Source organism: Nycticebus coucang, chromosome 15 (assembly GCF_027406575.1).
Source record: "Nycticebus coucang isolate mNycCou1 chromosome 15, mNycCou1.pri, whole genome shotgun sequence".
NCBI classification, from domain to species: Eukaryota; Metazoa; Chordata; class Mammalia; order Primates; family Lorisidae; genus Nycticebus; species Nycticebus coucang.
In genome coordinates, this window is record NC_069794.1 from 633575 (window position 1) to 657750 (window position 24176).

The 24176-nt window shown below is 49.4% G+C and overlaps 1 protein-coding gene across 1 annotated transcript; it reads left to right on the forward strand.

The window, feature by feature from the left end:
- Window positions 1–2109: 2109 nt before the first annotated feature.
- ADPRHL1 (ADP-ribosylhydrolase like 1) lies at window positions 2110–19311 on the forward strand. The gene is made up of 7 exons (XM_053563034.1): window positions 2110–2443; window positions 7111–7275; window positions 10796–10921; window positions 14876–15016; window positions 16321–16448; window positions 16586–16718; window positions 17893–19311. Exons 1-7 carry the CDS (start codon window positions 2230–2232, stop codon window positions 18048–18050), a joined length of 1065 nt encoding a protein of 354 aa, XP_053419009.1. The 5' UTR covers window positions 2110–2229; the 3' UTR covers window positions 18051–19311.
- Window positions 19312–24176: the final 4865 nt, after the last annotated feature.

A 24176-nucleotide genomic window follows, 5' to 3' on the forward strand; every position in this document is an offset into this window, starting at 1 on the left:
AGGAGACTATAAATCTCGAAATATACAGAATTTACAGAAGAGTTGACGGAAATGTAACCAGAATATACTACTACAAACTAAAATATATTGAAAATGACAAGTTAATTGAACACAGTAGGCTTAAGAAGTCCACATTACCTGCACTTTCATGGCATCTCTTTCTGTCTCAGTGACGTAGCACATGTGTTATTTTAGCTCAGTGTTTAGTGTAATATTAAATATGTTCCCGACACAACGCTTCTGGTGTTTGCCGCAATATCCACAGTTCCTAGTACAAGCAGGGCCTCAGTGAACAGCTACTGAGTAAGCAAACCACGGGCTAATCTTGTCTCTTACTATCTGCTGACATTCTGCTGACATAGACCACACCATGTGGAAGTTGTCCCCAAGTGTCTTCAGTGGAGTTTCCACGGCCTCAGAATCAGTAACAGAAACCAGATGTGGAAAAAAAAAAAAAACAGATGTGGGCTGTGCCATTTCAGCCAGACGATGCTGCTCTCCCCTAGGCGGGCAGTCATCTAAGGAGAGCTGTCCCCACCTCTGGCCTCTGTCACTACCTTGTTTGGATGGGACATCTACACACCTCTCAATTTCGATGAACTATGTTTCAAAATCACAGAATTGTGCTGGCTGGAATAATAAATACTTCTTTTTTTTTTGCAGTGTTTAGCCAGGGCTGGGTTTGAACCCACTACCTTTGGCATATGGGGCTGGAGCCCTACTCCCTTGAGCCACAGGCGCCACCCTGGAATAAGAGTACTTACGAAGTGCTGGTGTGGTCCTGGGTTGAAGCATCTCACTGTCCTGCTTTATGCTAAAAAGAATTTATGTTCGGGCAGCACCTGTGGCTCAAAGGAGTAGGGTGCTGGCCCCATATGCTGGAGGTGGTGGGTTCAAACCCAGCCCTGGCCATAAACTGCAAAAAAAAAAAAAAAAAAGTATTTTTGGGGCAGCACCTGTGGCTCAGTGAGTAGAGCGCTGGCCCCATACACCGAGGGTGGTGGGTTTGAACCCAGCCCCAGCCAAACTGCAACAGAAAAATAGCCGGGCGTTGTAGTGTGCACCTATAGTCCCAGCTACTCGGGAGGCTGAGGCAAGAGAATCGCCTAAGCCCAAGAGCTGGAGGTTGCTGTTAGTTGTGACACTATAGCACTCTACTGAGGGTGACAAAGTAAGACTCTGTCTCTATAAAAAAAGAAGAATTTATTTTCCTCAGATACGTTTCTAAGTCCACATGTAACTCCCCACCAGGACCCAGGAGCCCAGTCCCCACAGAAAGGCTGTCTGGGGAAGGGCAGGGAGATGGACCAGGAGCCCTGTCCGTTCACACTTTGCTGCCCCGGCTTCTCCACATTTCTGGGTGTTCTTCCCTTGCGTTGGCGGGGAGGCTTGCGTGCTTGGTGACGGCAGACTCAGATTCTGAGGAAGCTTTGGCTCGGTGACACTTGTGGTCTGGAGCCTCTTGTGACCCTTGGATAGTAAGAAACCAGGATCTTTCACACAGGGCCTGGGTATGCTTTCCCCCAGCATACTGTATCTTTTACATTTTCTATCCTCAGCACGTTTTATAATCAAAAGTCAAACTTTTCTGAAAGCTAAAGCTGCATATCAGGGATGAATATTAATATTGTGCTGAGTAAAGACTCCAGACTTGAAGGCCACGTGGTGTATTCAGAATTTCTAGGAAATTTCTTAGTACACAGCAACTTAGTAAGATGCACTTATTTGAAATTTCTAGAAAAGGCAAAACTAGATAGAGATAAAGCAGATGGGCCACTGCCTGGGAAAGGTGAGGGGTGGAGAAGGTGGGCAGAGGAGACCTGGGGGCAGGCCAGCTCCAGAGCAGGCCGTGGTGACAGGGTGTATGCCCACACTCCCACACATCACCCTGTGCTGTGTGCAGGGACCTCTGTGCACACCTTCAGGGATGGTGGAAAGAGCCACTGCTCTGTCAACAGTCTCCGGTGGCCCTGAATGCTGACTGCAGCCAGCAGGCCCCTTTGCTAAAGGGGTGGTGCCTACCAGACACTGGAGGAAGCTGACACCTGCCACGTGGTGGCTCAAGAATGTCTTCTCACTGGTGCCACCTGCAGAGACAGAAAAGGACACTCCTGACAGCCACACAATGACCACTATAAAGGTCAACAGGGCAGGCTGACGGCAGCCCAGGAAGGGACAAAGGCCAGACGCCGCTAGGCAGCTGTTCAGTGAGAGGGTCTGCCTCCCAGAATGGAGAAATTTAAGGCTGCCATGCTCCTGGGGAGTGTTGGTGATGCTCTTGGCTACAGAAATGTCTGTGAGGAGAATAGTGCCTTGGGCACAAAGATCCGGGAGGAGCTGCAAAGTTCTGGGGGCCTAGACCACCTCGTGCTGTCACCAGGAAAGTGGCCCGTGAGTGACAACACTGTCATGCACATCACGACCGCTGAGGCCCTCACCACAGGTAAGGCCAGCCGGTGCTCTCGGCAGGTGGGTGTGGAAGGCACTGTGTGTGAGCCCCACGATCTCTCAATGTGATGCAATAGTGGTGATACTGGAGACACCTATGGGCCTGGGGCAGGTGTGGCCGTAGAGTTTGTCCCACAGTATCTCTTCAGGGAAGGCATTACTTTGCAGACAGTTAAGATTCAGTCTCTACAAAGCGACTTTTCACCTATATTTGTAAAGTTGCTAACTAAGCCAGCACTTTCTGCTCAGCCCCTTGCTCCAGAGCTGTCTGTGGGTTTGGGGTGCAGGTGCAGCTTCACTGCAGAGGTCCAGCATTCTTGTTCCAGACTTGCTACAAGTGAATATAAAATAAAAGCCAGTTTGAAATTTGGACCTATTAAGATAAAATTACTTGGAAATTACTTCTAAATTCCAATGAATTAAGGTTAAAATATTATCTACCAAAATAATTCAGCATAGGTAGCTGCCTATACATGAATGTGTTGTGAGAAAATGCTATAAAACTGATCGATCTGAGTGGGGGACAAAGTTCATCAAAGTATTCTTTAAGTAGCAAATTGATTTTAGCAGCAAATTTGTGATTTTGCAGAAATTTTAGGGAAACAGCAAGTGCTGTTTGTCCAGCTTTAGCTCAGCATATAGCCCAGCTTTCCCACAAATCATGTATGTTCTTTAAAATCCTATAGGTGTTGTTAGTTTATCGTTGCAAAATTAAAATCTGGGGCAACTACTTAGTGAGATTTCACTCACGCATCAGCCTCACGTTCCCATCTGCCTGCCGTGCATGCCCAGTTTAGTGCTGTGGTCACTGCGTAGGAATGTGGTCAACTTGTGGCCAATCCCTAAATAACCAGGGGAGAGCTTGGTGCTGTGATAAGATATGGCGCCACAGCTTGTCACACATGGCATGGTATCCGTGTCTGCCCAGTTATGGAATCCAAGTATTTCCTGCTTCTGGCATTTTCAGGCAGGTTCTCAGGCACCCGTATGGTCAGCAGCACTAGGACAGGGCCCAGCAGCATGGAGAGTGACACTTCCCCACACCTCAAGGAAAAACCCACTGGAAAGGCCACACCTCTGCAGTGTGGCCTCAAAACCAAGAGCAGTGTTCCATCTGCACACAGTCAGCACCTGCTCTTGAACTCTGCTTCTTGCGTTTGTCTGACGCTGTCTACACACAGTACATGCGTCCACGTGCCTCATCTCTGTGGGGCTCTTCAGCTGCACAAAGTGTCTGGGTCTGCAAGGCGACCCCGGAGGGCGTCTGGCTCAGGTGGGCGCTCTGTGCTGACAGCTGACTCAAGGCCACCCTCCCAGAGTGTGCATTTAAAAGGGCTAAATTGGGGTGGTGCCTGTGGCTCAGGGAGTAGGTTGCCAGCCCCATACACCAAGGGTGGCGAGTTCAAACCCAGCCCTGACCAAACTGCAACAACAAAAAAATACAAAAATAAATAAACTTGATTAAAAAAAAAAAAAAAAAGGGCTAAATTGGCTCAGTGCCAGCCACATATACCGAGGTTGGTGGGTTCGAACCCAGCCCGGGCCAGCTAAACAACAGGTTTAGAGGTATACTTGCCCTGTGGTCTGGCCTTGAGTCAGCTAAACAACAATGACAACTGCAACAAAAAATAGCCAGGGGTTGTGGCAGGTGCCTGTAGACCCAGCTACTTGGGAGGCTGAGGCAAAAGAATCACTTGAGCCCAGAGTTTGAGGTTGCTGTGAGCTATGACACCACAGCACTCTACCAGGGCGACAGAGGGGGGTGGGGCCTTGGTGTGTGTCACACTTTATGGGGGCAAGACATGATTGCAAGAGAGACTTTACCTAACAATTGCAATCAGTGTAACCTGGCTTATTGTACCCTCAATGAACAATAAAAAAAAAAAAAAAAAAAAGAATTGTAGCCCACAGAAAGGGTTTTTCATCTACGCTAGTGATAACAAGAGCGACCTCCCCCACAGCACTCGCATACCAAGCGCTTATCTGTGACCTTCCACGCCTGTCTTGTCACATCATCCTGAAGCCAACATTATCATCTCATCTTAGAGAGGCTGATCACGCCCCTGCTGTGCGGCCCCATGAGTGGTGGAGCTTTGACAGGGACCTGCATGGTCCCGCCTGCAGCCTATGCTGTCTCTGACCATCTAAGGTCACTGTGGTGGGGCTGGGGCTGGGTGTGCAGCTCACAGCTGCAGGCTGCCCACAGAAGGGCAGACGCAGACGAAGTGCAGCCACCTCTCAGCAGACTTAGTTCAATCAGTCCCTACCAACCACATGGGTCTGCTGCTGAGTGCAGTGGAGGTGGGTGCAGCCCTGAGGCCCTGCTGGGACTGTGGGTTTTTTTGTTTGTTTGTTTGTTTTTTTCGTCAGGGCCGGGTTTGAACCTGCCACCTCCAATATATGGGGCTGACGCCCTACTCCTTGAGCCACAGGCACCACCCGGACTGTGGGGTTTTGACCCAGGAGACAGCAGAGTCCTACCTTTTATGGGGCTTGTGAGCAAGGCAGCACATATGGCCACCATCCAGCCAGGTGGGGAGCACCTAGGGAGGTTTACTGATTTATTTTCCAGGAGACAGAGAAGTGAGCCGGACAGCCACATCCCACAGCAGAGAAACAGGGGAGGCCTAGGCTCAGCAGCTTTGAAAATCTGTCCCCATGTTAAACTCTAACCCAAGAGACAAGCTTTTTGTTGCCATTTTGTTTTTATGAATTTTTTTGCTTTTAAAAGGTTAAATTTCAGTTGTGATGACATTTCATGGTATCTGATTCCAAAATAAAATAAAATATATTAGGCTCAGCGCCTGTGGCTCAAGTGGCTAAGGTGCTAGCCACATACACCTGAGCTGGTGGGTTCGAATCCAGCCTGGGCCCACCAAACAACAATGACGGCTGCAACCGAAAAAAAAAAAAAAAAAAAAACATAGCCAGGCATTGTGGCAGGCGCCTGTAGTCCCAGCTACTTGGGAGGCAGAGGCAGGAGAATCGCTTGAGCCCAGGAGTTGGAGGTTGCTGTGAGCTGTGATGCCACAGCACTCTACCCAGGTGGACAGCTTGAGGCTCTGTCTCAAAATAAAACAAAATATTTTAGGGGGCTCAAAAAGGTGAGGTTGAGTTGGGAGCCATCACGTGGTGAGCCTCAGAGAGCCTCGACACAGCATGCAGCAAACACACCCAGCCAGCACGAGCACCCACAGCCAGAGTGAACGTTAGCTCTACAGGTCCCCCATCACCCTACTGTGTGACTTGCACAATCATTTCTTGTCCTGCTCCATCCTCTCAACTCTGAGCTGAGCTGGCTCACAGTGTCTTGTGTGGCCTCTGGCTGCCCTCACTGTGGGGAAGTGACACTGAATGGGGTGGGGATCAGGAAGGGGACAACCCTCAGTCCTGTGCCTGAACATTTCTGGGGTTTGCAGAGGCAGAGTGAGGCTTCTTGTCTCAGAAAAAGGGGCGGTTTTGTCACACACATCTCCTAATCTCCCCACCACCCCCACCGGGTGTTAGGAGCCCAGCGTAGTGGGGTGGAAGGTGGAGGTGGTCTTGGGCTCTCAAAACCTGCCCCTGAGCCACAGATAGATGTCACCAGCAAAAACCGGGCAAAGTCGTCTCCGGAGTCGACCTGGAAGCTCTGAATGCATTCTGGTACAGAATAAAACGTGTTGTGGGAGAAATAGAGGGAATTGGGAGGTGCACCCTCCTGCGCCCTGCCTGTCACAGCCCTGTCCCCACATGACCAGGCCTCTCAGACTCTACTCTTGAGGATGTGTAGACTCTCCCCATCATGCTGTGGGCTAACATAAGGACAAAAACACCCAGGCTTTGCAATCAAAATGCACTTACCAGGTGGCACCTGTGGCTCAAAGGAGTAGGGCACCGGCCCCATATACTGGACGTGGCAGGTTCAAACCTGACCTCGGCCAAAAACTGCAAAAAAAAAAAAATGCACTTACCATCATCCCTGGCCTTGGACAAGACGCCTTATCTCAGTGAGCTCATTTGAGAAGCTTATCTGGGAAAAGTGGCAAAACGACCTGACATTTTTGTGGAGAGGATAATACTTGTCCATCTCAGGTGCAGATAGTCCATAGTGCAGAGTCACTGTGCAGGCAGAGGTTGGGCTGTGGCGGCTCCTGCCTTCCCGCTGTCCTGCCTCCAATGGGGGACTCAGGCCCACCTGTGCCCAGAGCCCTGGGGCAGGGATACAACTCCTGGGCTCCCCCAAGAGGAGGGAGCTGGAGACAGGGGAGAATCGGCCTCTGTCACCTCAGACATGTGCTCCCCACCAGCCCAAGGAACAGGCACTTTCAGTCCATCTTATTCTCATGTGGGTAGAACTGCTGGCAGAAAATGTGATTGTCGGTTTTTTCTGGATCCTCCTGTGTAACTGGGGTAATAAGCATATGGCAAATTGTAACGTGTGAAATCAGAGTGAAACTGAAAGTGAGTTGTCCCCACGCTAAGTCTCTCTGGGCAGCCAGGGCCTGTAAGGTGCATCAGCAAAGTCTCCACATCCCAAAAGCACGTGCCTGTCCCACTGACAGCTATCCCAGCTGTGATCGGGGCTGCCCAAGGGTGCTCACATGGCAGTTCTGAGCCTGCCTGGGGATGGCTGGGCTCTGGTGACTCTGACGTAACATCTGCCCTCCTTTTTCCTCCCAGACTACTGGTGCCTGGATGACCTCTACCGGGAGATGGTGAGGCGCTATGTCGACATCATCGAGAAGCTTCCAGAACACCGGCCAGACCCAGCTACTATCGAAGGCTGCTCTCAGCTGAAGCCAGATAACTACCTGCTTGCCTGGCACACGCCCTTCAGTGAAAAGGGTCAGGGAAACCCCTTCTCCCCTCAGCTGCCCCACCCGGAGTCCCGCATGCACTGACCTGCTGCTGTTCCCACTAACCCTGGCGTCTCTAGTGTGCCCGACAGGAGATGGGCTTGCAGCGCTGAGAGTCCACGCAGGGGTCCTCAAACTTTTTAAACAGGGGACCAGTTCACTGTCCCTCAGACCGTTGCAGGGCCGGACTATAGTTAAAAAAAAAAAAAAAAAAAACTATGAACAAATTCCTATGCACACTGCACATATCTTATTTTGAAGTAAAAAAACAAAACGGTAACAAATATAATCACACCGCCGCATGTGGCCCGTGGGCCATAGTTTGAGGACCCCTGGACTCTACAGGCTGCTCCATGGGGTTTTTCTCAACTGTTCCTGGTTTATTTTAAGGCATGTTTTCCACTGCTTTCCGTTTAAGTCTGTCTTTTTTTCTGTAATGCCAAGAAAAACATGTAGCATCCGCGCACCTGTCTCTATATCACTGTGCCGTGTCCACTGCAGCCCATTCAGGGAGCCGTGTCCACCCTGACAGCCTCTGCCCTCTGTACTCATCTTGAGCAGGTGAGGCCGACTGGCTCTACTGCAACACAGGCCCTCTTCCAGGCTGGGAACATGGACTCATTTGTAGCAGAGGAGGAAATGGCTATAGGCTAGTTTCTGAGAGAAGAAATGTGCTCTGTGACAAAGTAACAGAGACATGTGTATCCCTGAACACCCGCAGCAAGAGGGGGAGGCCAGGTGAGCAGCTTTGGCAGCGCACATGGACCAGACCTAAGGAAGAGCACTCCAGGTGGCGGAAGGGGCTGTGTGGACAGATGTAGGCTGAGTCCTGCCAGGATGGCCCAGGGCATCATCCCCTCTGGGGTAAAGACCATGAGCTTCTTTAGGGGCAATCTGGGTTACCTGTCAAAGTCTCTAATGACAAATCCTTTGGCCTGCCAGTTCCACTGCCAGCAGTTCCGAGGACCCATGATGACGAGGTGCTAACGCAAGTGAGCAAAGGCATGTGTACAGGGCGTTCTTGGCACCTCCTCAGTGTTACCTGGTGCCCTCTGTGGGAGACAGTGACTGCACTGAGGCACGCAGAGACCAGGGCACGGACCCTCGGGTCTGGTTCCCCCCGCCAAGGGTGGTCAGGCCTCTCTGGGGGTGTCTGGAGCCTGCACCCTATGGAAGGTGCTTGTTGTTTTCTTAATTGCTTTTTAATTCATATGCTTTTGTTCTTTTTCTGCACCATATACATGTACAGTTCTAAAATAAAAACCTAATTAGGCTCAGCACCTGTAGCTTAAGCAGCTAAGGCGCCAGCCACATATACCTGAGCGGGAGGGTTCAAATCCAGCATGGGCCCACCAAACAACAATAACAGCTGCAACCAAAAAATAGCTGGGCATTGTGGTGGGCACCTGTAGTCCCAGCTACTTGGGAGGCGGAGGCAGGAGAATCATTTGAGCCCAGGAGTTAGAGGTTGCTGTGAGCTGTGATGCCACAGCACTCTACCCAGGGTGACCGCTTGAGGCTCTGTCTCAAAAAAAAAAAAACCTAATGTAAACAGTGTTCTTTTCAGGAACAGATTAGAGTCAGGCATCCTGCTTCCTAGCCTGAGTTCTGAGAGAGCTCTTGATACTGGGCAGTCACTACCCGATCTAAGCCACTCTTTCCTCTTTGAAAACGCACTTGCGGTGGTGCCCTCACACAGGCTGGCCTGGTTGCATTCCAGATGCCTGGGGAGCCGCGGAGGGTGCACTGGCCTTGCGGTCTTTCCCTCTGAAGAATCAGAGGTCATCTCTTTGTATTTTCCTATCTCAATTTCTAGAACTCTACCCCGTAAATATATGTGATTGTTATTTGTCAATTAGAGTTAAAGCACAATTTTTTAATATTTTTTTAAAGTAAAAAATGAAAAGTTTTATAGGGAGGAAGTTAAATATTCAGGAAATTAATGACCACCTACCATAAATCTATTGAACAGAATCATGTAATAAACTTTCCATGAGTCAATGAAAATAATAAAAAAATAAAAAAATATATAAGATTAAACCGACTTACCTTGCTGGCAGCTCTTTCAGCAGGACTCCTGTAACCTCAGTGATGCTCCAGTGACCTGTCTCAGGTACTCTCCTACTGAAATTATATTGTATTTTTTAATCTGAATGTTATTTATTAGAATACATAAGAATTTTTTGAACTTTTTGTTGTGGAAAATTCAAGCATATGCAAAAGTAGAGAGAATAATTTAACAAAGTTGGGCCGCTTTTAGTGTTTGCAGATGGAGCCCTTAAGCCAGCTGATGGTGGGAAGTCCTCAGCCGAGGCAGGGAGGGTGCAGAGGCCAGGCACGACTTACGCTCTCGGCCTCCCTGTGCCTGAGCCCAGGCGCAGCTGTCCACAGCCACAGTCATGACTGCGCTCACCCTGCTGAGCTCCTACCACTGCATGTCCTCTGTTGGGTCAGTTAGAGCAAACCGTTTCAGTTCAGCCATAAACATGTCCCTGTGCATCCCCAGAAAATGAGAAGATCCTTTTTAAAACAAAACAATAAAAATTCATCATATCTAAAAAATTACTAATCTTTTCATTAACATCATTAAATGTTAAAATTTCTTATTTGACCTTAAAATGTTTTTTTCATACAATCTTACCACCCTATCCAAATAGGTGTTTTTATTTTTCTGTTCTTGTTTTGTCTGGATGAAAATATTGTCACATAGCAATAGTCATTATGTTTCTTGAATTGGGTACTCTGATTTTTTGAGACGGGGTTGCTCTCTGTCACCCCAGCTGGAGTACAGTCATCATAGCTCACTGCAGCCTCAGACTCCTGGGCTAAAGAGATCCTCCTGCCTCAGCCTCCCAAAGTGCTGGGATTATAGGCCTGAGCCACTGCCCCTGGTCCTGTGTGATTCCATTTATATAAAACTCCAAAAATGGCAACTAGAGTGTCTTCTCAGTGGCTGCTGGCGTGAGGCAGGAGAACAGATTCAAAGGACAGAGAAAGCTTTGGGGATGACAGATGTGTACCTCTCTGCATCTAGGCACAGGTTCCCTGAGTGTTCATAGTGTCAGAACTTGGGAGTGTGCATGCTCTGAGTATGTGTAGTTTATTGTATGTTATTAGAAGTCAATGAAGCTAAAAAAAAAAAAAAGAAGTCAATGAAGCTGTTTTTAAAGATAAAACTTGTGATTGATAGCGTGCACAGTTCCATCTTCTACATTTTCCCCAAGTAGGAGCCTCTAATCAGCGTGTCCCCAGCCCACACAAAAAAATCTGTTTTTAACAGCTAAACAGAGCTCCAACATGTGGACACAGAGCCTGGCTCACCTCTGCTCCTGTCTGCTATCAGCTGTGTGGGTGGCTTGCCATTGCTCATTAATTTAAGTAATTTTCCTATGAAAAACGTGTTATTACACAAATTTGTGTACTTTTAAAGTTATTTACAAAAGCTAAATAGTCACAGGTGGAATTGTTGGAGCAAAAGTCTAAACTCAGGAATTTCGTTTTCCATGTAGGTTCAGGATTCGGAGCTGCCACTAAAGCCATGTGCATTGGCATGCGGTACTGGGAGCCGAGGCGTCTAGAGACCCTCGTCGAGGTCAGCCTTGAGTGTGGCAGGATGACCCATAACCACCCCACAGGTAACCTCACCAGGCTGGTGCTGTCTGGCATCTGTGTGCATGCAAAGGAGCCAGTGTGCAGGGGAGTCTGAAGCAATCATATTTGTTTTTGATTTAGTCATTTGTTGGGGGAGTTGGCTTATTTCTTAATCTTCAGCTTTGCTTAAACTCTGTTTTGCACCTAACAGCTAAGTGTGGCATTGATAAAACTGTGCAAGGGAAACAATCCTCATGGGTTTTGCACTGGTCAGGTTGGGGTCTGGCGAGTCGGGGATCAGGGCTTGTGTGATGCCTCTGATGGAGGCTAGTCCAGGAAGTCGACAGCATCTCCCACTAAGGCTGATCAGGGAAGTCAACAGCATCTCCTACTAAGGCTGATCCAGGAAGTCAACAGCATTTCCCACTAAGGCTAGTCCGGGAAGTAGACAGCATTTCCCACTAAGGCTAGTGCGGGAAGTAGACAGCATTTCCCACTAAGGCTAGTCCGGGAAGTAGACAGCATTTGCCATTATGGCTAGTCCAGGAAGTAGATAGCATTTCCCACTATGGCTAGTCCAGGAAGTAGACAGCATTTCCCACTAGGGCTAGTCTGGGAGGTAGACAGCATTTCCCACTAGGGCTAGTCCGGGAGGTAGACAGCATCTCCCACTAAGGCTAGTCCGGGAAGTAGACAACATCTCCCACTAAGGCTAGTCTGGGAGGTAGACAGCATCTCCCACTAAGGCTAGTCCAGGAAGTAGACAGCATCTCCCACTAAGGCTAGTCCAGGAAGTAGACAGCATCTCCCACTAAGGCTAGTCTGGGAGGTAGACAGCATCTCCCACTAAGGCTAGTCCAGGAAGTAGACAGAATCTCCCACTAAGGCTAGTCTGGGAGGTAGACAGCATCTCCCACTAAGGCTAGTCCAGGAAGTAGACAGCATCTCCCACTATGGCTAGTCCAGGAAGTAGACAGCATCTCCCACTAAGGCTGGTCCGGGAAGTAGACAGCATCTCCCACTAAGGCTAGTCCAGGAAGTAGACAGCATCTCCCACTATGGCTGGTCTGGGAAGTAGACAGCATCTCCCACTATGGCTAGTCCAGGAAGTAGACAGCATTTCCCACTATGGCTAGTCCAGGAAGTAGATAGCATTTCCCACTAAAGCTAGTCTGGGAAGTAGACAGCATCTCCCACTAAGGCTAGTCCAGGAAGTAGACAGCATCTCCCACTAAGGCTAGTCTGGGAAGTAGACAGCATCTCCCACTAAGGCTGGTCCAGGAAGTAGACAGCATTTCCCAGTATGGCTAGTCCGGGAAGTAGACAGCATCTCCCACTAAGGCTGGTCCAGGAAGTAGACAGCATCTCCCACTAAGGCTGGTCCAGGAAGTAGACAGCATTTCCCACTATGGCTAGTCCAGGAAGTAGACAGTGTCTCCCACTAAGGCTGGTCCAGGAAGTAGACAGCATTTCCCAGTATGGCTAGTCCGGGAAGTAGACAGCATCTCCCACTAAGGCTGGTCCAGGAAGTAGACAGCATCTCCCACTAAGGCTAGTCCGGGAAGTAGACAGCATCTCCCACTATGGCTGGTCCAGGAAGTAGACAGCGTCTCCCACTATGGATAGTCTGGGAAGTTGACAGCATTTCCCACTATGGCTACACCCTGGTGCCGCTGCTCCCCACCTATAGCGTGGCTGTGACGATGTGCTCACATCTGCTTACTGAGGTGTGTGAAGAAGAAACAGCCGGACAGTAAATAACCCCTGAGCAAGGCATTTCCATGTAGTCCGTGCAAGGAGTAGTCCCACCACACAGGGACACCCCGGGGGCAGAAGCATTCCGAGACCTGGGGACTGACGTGGAAGGCTGAGGGGGCAGTTTGGTCAGCTCCTCACTTTCCACCCTCACTCAGTCCCAGCCAGGGATGCCATGCTCAGCCCCAGGACTGCCCAGGGCCCTGCGACTGCTCTCTCTCCAGCCACCGTCAGTGTGGGGCAGGTGTTGCAGGCCACCCCCAAACTCTTAGGTAACCAAAAAGGGACCGAGGCTGGACCCTGCCAGGTGACTGCTTCAACCGGGAGCAAATGAAAAGTTAAAAATCTTCAAACCCAGAAATGCTGGACATTTGAAAACAATGTGAGCACAGGAGTCTGAGTTGAGAATTTAAATTTCTAAAACTCAAATACATTTCCTACTCTTACCAAAAAATGCCACTTCACATGTTTAGTGCTTGGGAAGCTTTTGTGTTTCTCTGATGTGACTGAAATGCGGAAGGGTTGATCTTACACACTGGGTACCTGGAAGTGCTTCCGGCTCACCCTTCTCAACTTTCAAAGCACCTTTTTTCCCCCTCCCCTCCCTCTCCCCTTCTGCGTGGGCTATAATTGGATTATAGCTTTCATAAGAAAGCTATAAACTGGTTTCATAGTAAGGCTGACTACATTGGATACTTTTTCTTCCATTCTTGAGATACTTTGCTAAGAAGAATATGTTCCAGCTCCATCCATGTAAACATGAAAGAGGTAAAGTCTCCATCTTTCTTTAAGGCTGCATAATATTCCATGGTGCACATATACCACAATTTATTGACCCATCCATGGGTGGATGGACACTTGGGCTTCTTCCATGACTTAGTAATTATGAATTGGGCTGCAATAAACATTCTGGTACCTGTATCTTTGTTATAATGAGATTATTGGTCTTCTGGATATATACCTAGTAGAGGAATTATAGGATCGAATGGCAGGTCTATTTTTAGATCTCTAAGTAAAAAATAGTTCTCCAAACATCTTTCCAAAAGGAACATATTAGTTTGCATTCCCACCAGCAATGTAGTAGTGTTCCCTTTTCTCAAAGCACCTCTGACAGCAGCTTCACAGTTATCACAGCGGCCTATGTCTTGGAGCCTAGCACCAAACACCCAAGAGGTGGTGGCACGCGCCCCAAGGTCAGGGCTAGGGTCCAAACCCTGGGCTTGAGGATTAGCCTCTTCCCCAGGGCTGCAGCTCTCAGCCCCAGCCAAGATACTATCCAGGTGCGCACTTCCACGCATGGCCCAAAAAGTCAAGGGAAGTATCTCCATATCGTGGCACCAAGTCTGAGGAGTTGCTGTCTGGAGTGGCCACTGTTCACCATGCCTCCAGCCTATGTTTAAATAGTCTGGTCCCTACACGGCCCTGGCCAGGCCATATCACACCTGCATCGTGTAGGGGGTGGAGCAGGAGGGCCAAGCACACAGCACTTGCAGGGGACCCATGCCAGGTCAGCAGCACCAGGACTGCCCTTTGGCCTACAGGGTGGGTGTGGGGCCTCGCACACCAGCTTTGCCTCACACCGAGCACTCAGCAGGGACAGCCGCAGCCCCAGCCCTTCTGACGTCAGCACCGCTGTGTCATGGAGCCGCACATGCTCCCGCCATCTCACACTCCTGCCCACTGGCTTGGGGAAATCTTCGTGCCACACAGGCCCCATGAGGACAGAGGGCAGGAATGTCCTGCAGAGTTAGAGCTCATGTGGCTCCACACAGAGCTGCATCCACAAAGGCAGATGCCGCCCAGCATCCCTCCTCAGAGGACGGCTCAGCCCTGGAGAGGGGGGTCCTTTCTCGTGACATGGATGAGCCTTCAGGACGTACTGCTGAGTGAAGAGAACCAGACACAAGAGGACAGACACTGCTACCCACTGCCATGAGGTCCCAGGACCACCAAACCCATAGAACCAGAAAGTAGATGGTGGGTGCGAGGTGGGGCGGGCATCTATGTTCAGCAGGGACAGGGCTCCAATTTGAGCAGATGAGGACATCCTGGGGTAGGCAGTGCCATGGCTGCACATGGCAGGGTATGCTCAGGACCTCTGACCTGTTCCCTTAGACGCGGCCAAGGTGGTGAGACACACTGACCCTTCCCTACTGTCCTATGCTACACAGTGCCCAGAGACCACCAGGCCCTGTCCAAGTGGCCTATGTGACAGTGTCTCTCTCTTTCCTTGCTGCCCCCAGGCTTCCTTGGGTCTCTGTGCACCGCCCTGTTCTCGTCTTATGCTGCACAAGGAAAGCCGCTCGTGCAGTGGGGCAGAGACATGCTGAGGGTGCTCCCACTGGCCGAGGAGCATTGCCGGAAAACTATCCGGCACATGGCAGGTGAGCCAGCCTCCCTCTCTGGCTGGCCTGCAACCCGCTGGCGACAGAAAGAGGCTGCCCTGGGTTCACACTGGGCATGTTTGGATACACTCAGCTCCTCCCTGACTCTCAAATAGGTGAAACCAAGAGAACCCCTGGGTGGTAGGAGGGAGCAGGGCTGGCCTCCCGGAGAGGTACCCAGAGTAGCCAAAGGATATCTGTCTCCCAACAGAGAGGCAACAAGACACTCACTCCAGGCCCCAGTGTGAGTGCAGTTGGCCCGAGTCCCCACCTTAGGCCTGGTGATCTGGCCCCAGCCTCACTACCACCACCACCACCACCCCTGTGGGGAAGCCCCCACTTCTGTGACTATCACCTGTGACTGTCACTAACCAAGACCATGCGTGGCCTCCATCCTCATGCTATACAACCAAGTCAGACGATCATTTCCCAGGGCTCCTGAATCCCTGGGTGACAGGAATTGCATCCCAGGCCCATCCCAGGCCCCTCCTGGCTTCACTGTGGCCAGGAGCTGAGTGTGCCCTCTGCAGCATCTCAGCTGCGCCCTCCAGCATCCAGGGCTCTCCTGCCCTGCACGGGCAGCGGGCCTGTGCAGGTCCCCCATGCCTCCTGTTCTCTGGCCTTGAGGAAGAGATGGTGCGAGCAGCAGGGCAGGGCAGGCCAACTTTGCCATGCCCCGAGGGCTTTTGGGTAGGGGTGCCCTCCTGTCCTCTGTAGGGCAAATAGTTGCAGACTCAGCTCATTTCTGAGCCAGCACTCTCTGTACCAACTGACCCTCTGCAAAAAGTGACTCGAACACTTCAAGCTATTATAACAATTAAACATAGTGAAACTCCCCCTCTCCCTGCTTGGGGGCATGCTATTAAATTAATTAAAATGTATAGGTTCAAAATTTTTCAGAGAAAGTACTTAATATTGCAGGCATCCTCTTAGCCTAGGATACCAGAGGCTTTCTAAGCTGCTCCTGCTGCCTCTGTCTCCCTTCCTGCTATTTCTAAGAGCTAGGACAGCAGTTCTCAACCTGGTGGGTCATGATCCCTTTATAACAATGAAAATACATCCTGCATATCAAATATTTACATTATAATTCATAGCAGTAGCAAAATTACAGTTATGAAGTAGCAACGAAAATAATTTTATGGTTGGGGGTCACCACAACATGAGGAAGTGTATTAAAGGGTTGTAGCATTAGGAAAGTTGAAAACCACTGAGCTAGGACATTAGCCCATCCTGGGGCCTGTACCCACCCTGTGCCTCTCCTCCCTCCCCAGCTGGGAGCCACTCACCCTGCTCTTTACCTTTAGAATACCAGGAGCATTGGTTTTACTTTGAAGCTAAATGGCAGTTTTATTTGGAGGAGAGAAAAATCAGTGAAGACACAGATGATAAAGCCACCTTTCCCAACAATTATGATGCTGAGGAGAGGGACAAGGTAAGGCTGGCACTAGGTGGGCTCGAGGGGTCCACAGCCAGCGGGTGGGTGGCAGGTGGACCTGGGAAGCTGTGCCATCTCGCACACGGACATGCTACCTGTGGGCACGTGTGTCTGACCCTTGGCTCTCTCATCAGACCTACAGAAAGTGGAGCTCAGAGGGCCGAGGGGGAAGACGAGGCCACGATGCCCCCATGATTGCATACGATGCCCTCCTAGGAGCAGGTGACAGCTGGACGGAGCTGTGTCACCGAGCCATGTTCCACGGAGGTGAGATTTTCCTTTCTCAGAGGTCGTGGTCTTCCAGGCACCCTCAGGGCATCCAGGGCCCTCCTGGGCCAGTGTGTCCTTCTCTGCCTCCACAGTGCACCCTGGCCCGAGGCACACATGGAGGCCACAGGCCCATTTCCTCCCAGCTGCTCCCACCCCATGGGGTCGGTGTGAGTGGGGAATAAATGGTTACAAGCAGCTGCCCAGCTCCGGGTTTAGCACAGAATTCTCATTGTCCAGTGTTGTGTTTACAAGAGTCGTGTATGTTTCTCCTGCTGAAACCCAATGCCTTAACAGTGCAGGTGGGGCCCCTGAGAGGGTTGGGAGGCCAAGGGAGTGGTGGATAGAGCCCACAGAGCACGTGGAAGGGGAGAATGTAGGTGCAGCACACTCATGGGGAGCGCTGGGAACAAAGACTCAAGAGACAAAGTGGGAGGCTGATGGGAGCCTGGTGGCCTCAGAGCGGCCCAGCAGAACTGCCCCATTTTCCCTCCACCCTGGCTCCAACTCATCCATGCCAGCTTCTCTGCCTAGCACATGTGTTCACGTGCATACATGTGTGTGCATGCAGAGCTGACACAGCGACAGCCTGAGCATGAAGTTGTCTGGAGAGAGAAGCCATAGGGGATGTAGGGTGCAGTGTGTCTTTGAGATCGGAAGTTTGTTCTTTTTATCTCTGAGCTGGCAAATCTCTCAAGCCTACAAAAGATACTATAAATGTTGGTTCCAATATCTGCATTTCACAAATTTTAAAAAACTGCCTGAGGGCAGAGCTGGGTAGACTTGGGACCTAGGGCACAGCCCAAGCTGAGGCCTTGGCTGGGGCCCTTCTGCATGGTGGCTTGTCCTCGGGGCGGGAGGAGGAGGCTTTCTCCCTCAAGGATACGTCAGAGGGTGGCTATGGGGCTCTATGCACCATCCTGGAGTGTCACTGGCTCTGGCAGCATTGTGACACCACTGGGGACCTCACACCCACCTTGGGGAGGGAGAAGGGGACACGCCTGTTTATCCCCCCCCCAAGAGCAGAACTGGGGGTTGGTAGGGGGAGCGGTGCCCCCACCCCACCCTTGTGGGTTCAGCTGGCCTAGGGGTTCTCTGATGGGTTCCTTGGAAAAGAGCAAGGCCCCAGCTAGGTGGGTGTGGAGCCGCATCACACCTTGCCTTTGTGTTCCAGGTGAGAGTGCAGCCACAGGCACCATAGCTGGCTGCCTATTCGGACTGCTGTACGGCCTGGACCCTGTCCCCAGAGGCCTATACCAGGAGCTGGAGCACCGGGAGCAGCTGGAGAACTTGGGTGCAGCCCTGCACCGCCTGTCCTCTGAGGAGAAGTAAAGCTTTCTGCCCCTGCAGGCCTCCCTCTCCCTGTCCAGCCCCACAGCCCTCACGGCCATACACAGTACATTGTTTGTCCTGCTCTTGTTCTCCAGTGCCTGCCTGGGGCCCAGACTAACACCTAGACTAACACTGCTTGCTGAGTCCTCCAGCAGCACTAACTGCCCTCCCGAGCTGCCCTCCCGGCAGCAAGTGCGTTTGTGTCCTAAGGGAAACAGATGTGCCGAACCCTGCCCTTAACCTTCCAGCCCAGGTTTTAATCACACTAGATGTTTAAGATCAACCTCTTTTGGAGCAACTTACTGAGAAAACCAAGAAATAAATGCCTCGTGCCGTCTTCCTGGTAGTCAGCCTTTGTGGCAGGTCAGTGTCACAAGTTAGTGGGCCTTTGGCCTGCTGCAGCCCTGCTCCCTCCAGCTCCCTGATAAGGAAGCAGCTGCACCTGTGGCTGGTACTTCTGCTCTGGAGAGGCCTTGAAATAGAGAATACTTAGTCTTAAAATAAGTTTGGACACAATTTTTTCAAGTAGCATCTGGTGTGAATAAAACAGCAGTTGTGACCGATGTTCCGCTCTGTGCTTGGCAGTACAGCTGAGCCTGTCTTGTTTCTTGTGATGCACTTTCGTCTAAGGGCCTCTGAGCAGGGCCAGAGCCCTCCATGGAAGCTTCCTGCACTCTGCAGAGCAGACGAGGCCAGGCAGAAAGCGTCTACCTGCTGGGATCTGGGATAGCATCTGAAATGCAGACATCTGACTCCCATAGGATTTGTCTTCTCTTAAAGGTTGATTTGGATGGGAAAGTGCTGGATGTCTTTATCTTCTCGCTGGGTCTGTTTATTTTTTTAATAGACAGAATCTCACTCTGTTGCCCTGGCTACAGTGCAGTGGTGGAATCATAGCTCACAGTAACCTTGAACCCCTGGCTGAAGCAATCCTCTTACCTTGGCCTCCCAAAGTGCCGGAACTACAAGCACATGCCCCCACCCTCACCTAATACTTTATAGAGAGGGGCTCTAAAGATGTTGCATAGGCTGGTCTCAGACTCCTGCCTCAGTAATGAGATTACAGGTGTGAGCCTCCGCACCTGGCCTCACTTAGGGTTTTTATGTGAGTGGACAGATAGATAGGAAAGGCTGGCGGACTCTGCAGGAGCCGGCCCCAGACTCTCTGCTTACAGCTAGCTGGGTGAAGCCTTCTGGGAACTGCCGTACTCCATCCCCCAGGCACCACCCCATGCCCCTTGCCCTGGAGGAACTGCCCCTGTATTCAGCACAGCAGCAGGTATACCCTGGCTTGGGGCGGAAGGGGTGGGGGTCCTCAATAGAGATGAGTCTGGTCACTCTGCACTGTGCAGATGCAACCAAGCATCTCCTTCATGTGTCTCTGAATAACTGAACTAATGTGCACTGCTACTGACGCTTTTTAGTCCAAAGAACCAGAAAGACAGACACATAGGGTAGAGGGTCTCACGCTATACACTGCCCACTGTGAGGACCCAAACAAGAGTACTGGGTGTGGAGAAATTGAGAATTATCTTTCAGGAAAAGAAGCCCAATTAAGGTAAGTGGGGGTTTCTTAGCATGTAACACAGTAGCAGTGTGTCTTAAAGAACCTCCCAGGTCACCAGCCTGCCCCAACAGTGCCCTCCCTTCAACCTGCTATAAAGGAGAGAAGGCTGGTCTCAAAGGAGTGTAGGGTGACTGGAGTGGAATAAGGGCCTTCTCAGGCTCCGTCTCACTGATGATTTCAGAGAATTAAATCCTTCCATGAGAATCATAAAGTGAGTCTATTCATAAATTAATTATAAACTAAAACAAAAATTCATAGGCATCATAACAGAAAATTTTCTTATTACACAGAAATGCAAAAGTTGAAAGGAAAAAATAAAACAAAGTACAAGATAAATGCTATACCTACTCTGATTTTTTTAAAACTTAATACTTGCTGGTTTCATTTTTATTATAAAAGTAACATGTGGCTCAGTGCCTATAGCACAGTGGTTACGGCACCAGCCACATACACCAAAGGTGGTAGGTTTGAACCCAGCCCGGGCCAGCTAACCAACAATGACAACTGCAACAAAAAATAGCTGGGTGTTGTGGCGGGAGCCTGTAGTCCCAGCTACTTGGGAGGCTGAGGCAAGATAATTGCTTGAGCCCAAAAGTTTGAGTTTGCTGTGAGCTATGACGCCACAGCACTCTACCAAGAGCGACATAGTGAGACTCTGTCTCAAAAAACAAAACAAAACAATGACATGTGCACACAGCTTCAGAAATCCAGATGCTGTAGATGGTGGCATGTGGGAAGCAGGTGCTCTAAACCCACCTGATTTATGTCACCAGTCCCAGCAATACAAGGTCACAATTCCTCATGCTTCCCCCCATCCCTGGAAATTCTCTCTGCACATATCAGCTTTTGTATGTCATATACACGCACACATGATTTCTTCCTGCAAATAGGATTTATAGTATATTTAATGGTTTGCTCTGGCTTTTTCCACTAATCTGGGTTTTTTATATTTTTCTATATCCCTATAATGTAACTATCTCAGTCACCTAGTGTCTCTTGTATGCCCACGCCCTGACTCAAATACTCAACCCCACTGATTAGGGTTAAATTTTTGCCATTCCTTTTTTTTCTTTCCTTTTTTTCTTTTTCTTTCTTCTCTTTTTTTTTTTTTTTTTTTTTTGAGACAGCCTCAAGCTGTTGCCCTGGGTAGAGTGCTGTGGCATCACAGCTCACAGCAACCTCCAACTCCTGGGCTTAAGCGATTCTCTTGCCTCACCCATGGGTCCCTGGTGGAGGGAGTGTGTCTGTCAGACACAGTTGTTTGACCTTGGGCTGATTTAGATCAATTCATTTTCCCAAAGTCTTTGGTTAAGAGGCTCTGCATTGCTGGTCGAGGTGGCTCACACCTGTAATCCTAGCACTCTGGGAGGGTGGGTTGCCTGAGCTTGCAGGTTCGAGACCAGCCTGAATAAGAGCGACACTCTGTATCTAAAAAATAGCTGGGCATTGTGGCAGGTGCCATAGTCCCAGCTACTTGAGAGTCTGAGGCAAGAGAATGGCTTGAGCATAGGAGTTTGAGGTTGCCTTGAGCTGTGACGCCACGGCACTCTACCCAGGATGACAAAGTGAGACTATCTCAAAAAAAAAAAAGAAAAGGAAAGGAAAAAAGAGGCTCTGCATTTATGCTTTAAGCCACTTTATCAACATTTTTATATCTAAAAACCAGACAGGAGGTAGGTTTGGCAGACGCTGTCATTCCTTTCTGATGGTTTAGAGCAGGCGTCCTCAAACTTTTTAAACAGGGGGCCAATTCACTGTCCCTCAGACCATTGGAGGGCCAGACTATAGTTAAAAAAAAAAATCTATGAACAAATTCCTATGCACACTGCACATATCTTATTTTGAAGTAAAAAACAAAATGGGAACAAATACAATTCACACCACCGCATGTGGCCCACGGGCTGTAGTTTGAGGACCCCTGGTTTAGAGGGAACAGACTCAGGGAGATGAAGCAACCTGACCAGATAGGGCAAGCCCACTCAGAGGGTCTAACAAGAGGAAATGGCAGACAAATCTAACAAACAGCAAGATAACAGAGCCATGTGACCACCCTGCTTCCCTGACGACCACTATACTCATGTCAACCACTGCTTATGAGGTGTTTATTGCCCTTAATCTATTTTCCCCGTAAGGTAGATGAGGAAATCAAATGTCAACTGATAAAATTGGTAGTACCCAAACTGATGTTCAATCCAAATATCTGGGCTTTAAAATCTCTGCCATTAAAATTCATTTCTAAAGTTCCTTTAAACTGGAAATAACCTTTACGTAAAAGTGCAGGCACTGCAACTCTTCTGGTTAAAATCCAGACATGTCAACTATGTCCAGCTGATGCATAGAAATAAATTACAGACACTCTCAGAATGTTACAGAGGGCATAGAAATAACTTCTGGAACCTAGTGGATTCAGCGTGCCAATCTCTGTACAGAGACTGCTCAGCAAAGAAGAGTTTGGCAGTGAGGTAGACAGAACCCATGTGTGGCAAGCCTGCTGAGCACGTCAGCTGTTGGTCTGGTGGCCATGGGAGGTGATTCCCAGGGTCATAGGCCATCCCTTGGCCTTGGGCGTCATCTGGCCCTGGCAGTACAGGCTTCCTGACCTGGTGACCCTGCAGTGCCAGTAGGAAGGCAGCAAGAAATCCCCCACACCAGAGAACCCCAGAGAGCTCAGAGGCCTGAGTGCATCTGTGGGTACCAAAGAATGTCACCACTCACCCAGGACACATCTGTGCTGTCAAGGTCATGGGATACTACTTGTGACTCCATGGCTTTGCTTTCTTCCTTTCCTATTTTAATTATTTGTTCTTAAGTGCTTTCAGACATACAAAAAATTCACAAAAATTGCTCAGACAACTCCCATATTCCCTTCACCCAATCTCACCAACTGGTATCATTTGGCCCCCTGGCTTATTATTTTCTCTCTCTCACTACACACTCATTCACACACACAAGAACGTAGCATTCTTTTCCTGAGCCATTAGAGAATGACCTCCCAACCTTGTGTTCTTTCATCATAAATATTTCAGATTAACTTCCTCAGACAAGAACATACTCTATGCTTATTCAAAGTCGGGGCATTTATATGCTATAATTATATGCTATAATTATATGCTACAATCCAACATAATATTATTCTATTATAATATGCTATATATTTTATTTCATGGGTTATAAATTTTGCCAATTGTTTCATTAGTATTCTGTTTAATATATTTCTTTATGCTATAAATTCATCATAGAAGCTCATTAACCCATTACTCCACATGTTTCCCCCAATCCTGAACCTACCACAGTTACCAAGGGTGGGTGGGCAAAGCAGTAATTGTATTTAGATATCAGGGGAGCATTCTAGAGAACACTCTGCTTGCTTACTCATATCTCAGGCCTGAAAGACTGCCCAGTGCTTACAGCCTGAGTCACAGCTGATTGACCAGACACCCACTGTCAGTACCAGATGGGTTGACTAGACACCCTCTGTCAGTCACAGCTGGTTGACTAGACATCCTCTGTCAGTCTGAGATGATTGACTAGACACCCTGTCAGTACCGGATTGTTGACTACACACCCTCTGTCAGTTCTAGGTGGGTTCATAGACACCACCTGTCAGTACCAGATGGTTGACTAGAAATCCTCTGTCAGTCCCAGATTGTTGACTACGCACCCTCTTTCAGTCCTAGATGGGTTCACTAGACATCCTCTGTCAATCCCAGCTGGTTGACTAGACACCCTGTTAGTACAAGAGTTGACTAGATATCCTCTATCAGTCACAGCTGATTGACTAGACACCTTCTATGAGTCACAGATGGTTGACTAGATGTCCTCTGTCAGTCACAGATGATTGACTAGACACCCTGTCAATTCTAGATGGTTGACTAGACACCCTGTCAATACCAGATGGTTGACTAGACATCCTCTGTCAGTCACAGATGGTTGACTAGATGTCCTCTGTCAGTCACAGATGGTTGACTAGACGTCCTCTGTCAGTCACAGATGATTGACTAGACACCCTGTTAATACCAGATGGTTGACTAGACACCCTCTGTCAGTCACAGATGGTTGACTAGACGTTCTCTGTCAGTCCCAGATGGTTGACTAAATGTCCTGTGTCAGTCCTAGATGGGTTCACTAGACACCCTCTTTCAGTCACAGCTGATTGACTAGACACCCTCTGTCAGTCACTGCTAGTTAACTAGACACACTCTGTCAGTCACAGCTGATTGACTAGACACCCTCTGTCAGTCACTGCTAGTTAACTAGACACACTCTGTCAGTCACAGATGGTTGACTAGATGTCCTCTGTCAGTCCCAGATGGTTGACTCTAAATGTCCTCTGTTAGTCCTAGATGGGTTCACTAGACATCCTCTGTCAGTCCCAGGTGATTGACTGATATCCTGTCAGTACCAGATGGTTGACTAGATGTCCTCTATCAGTCCCAGATGGTTGACAAGACACCTTCTGTCAGTCCTAGATGGATTCACTAGACACCCTCTATCAGTCACAACCATAGTCACACATGTGATGTTTGGGTGTAAGACATTGGAGTATTCTATCCCAGAAG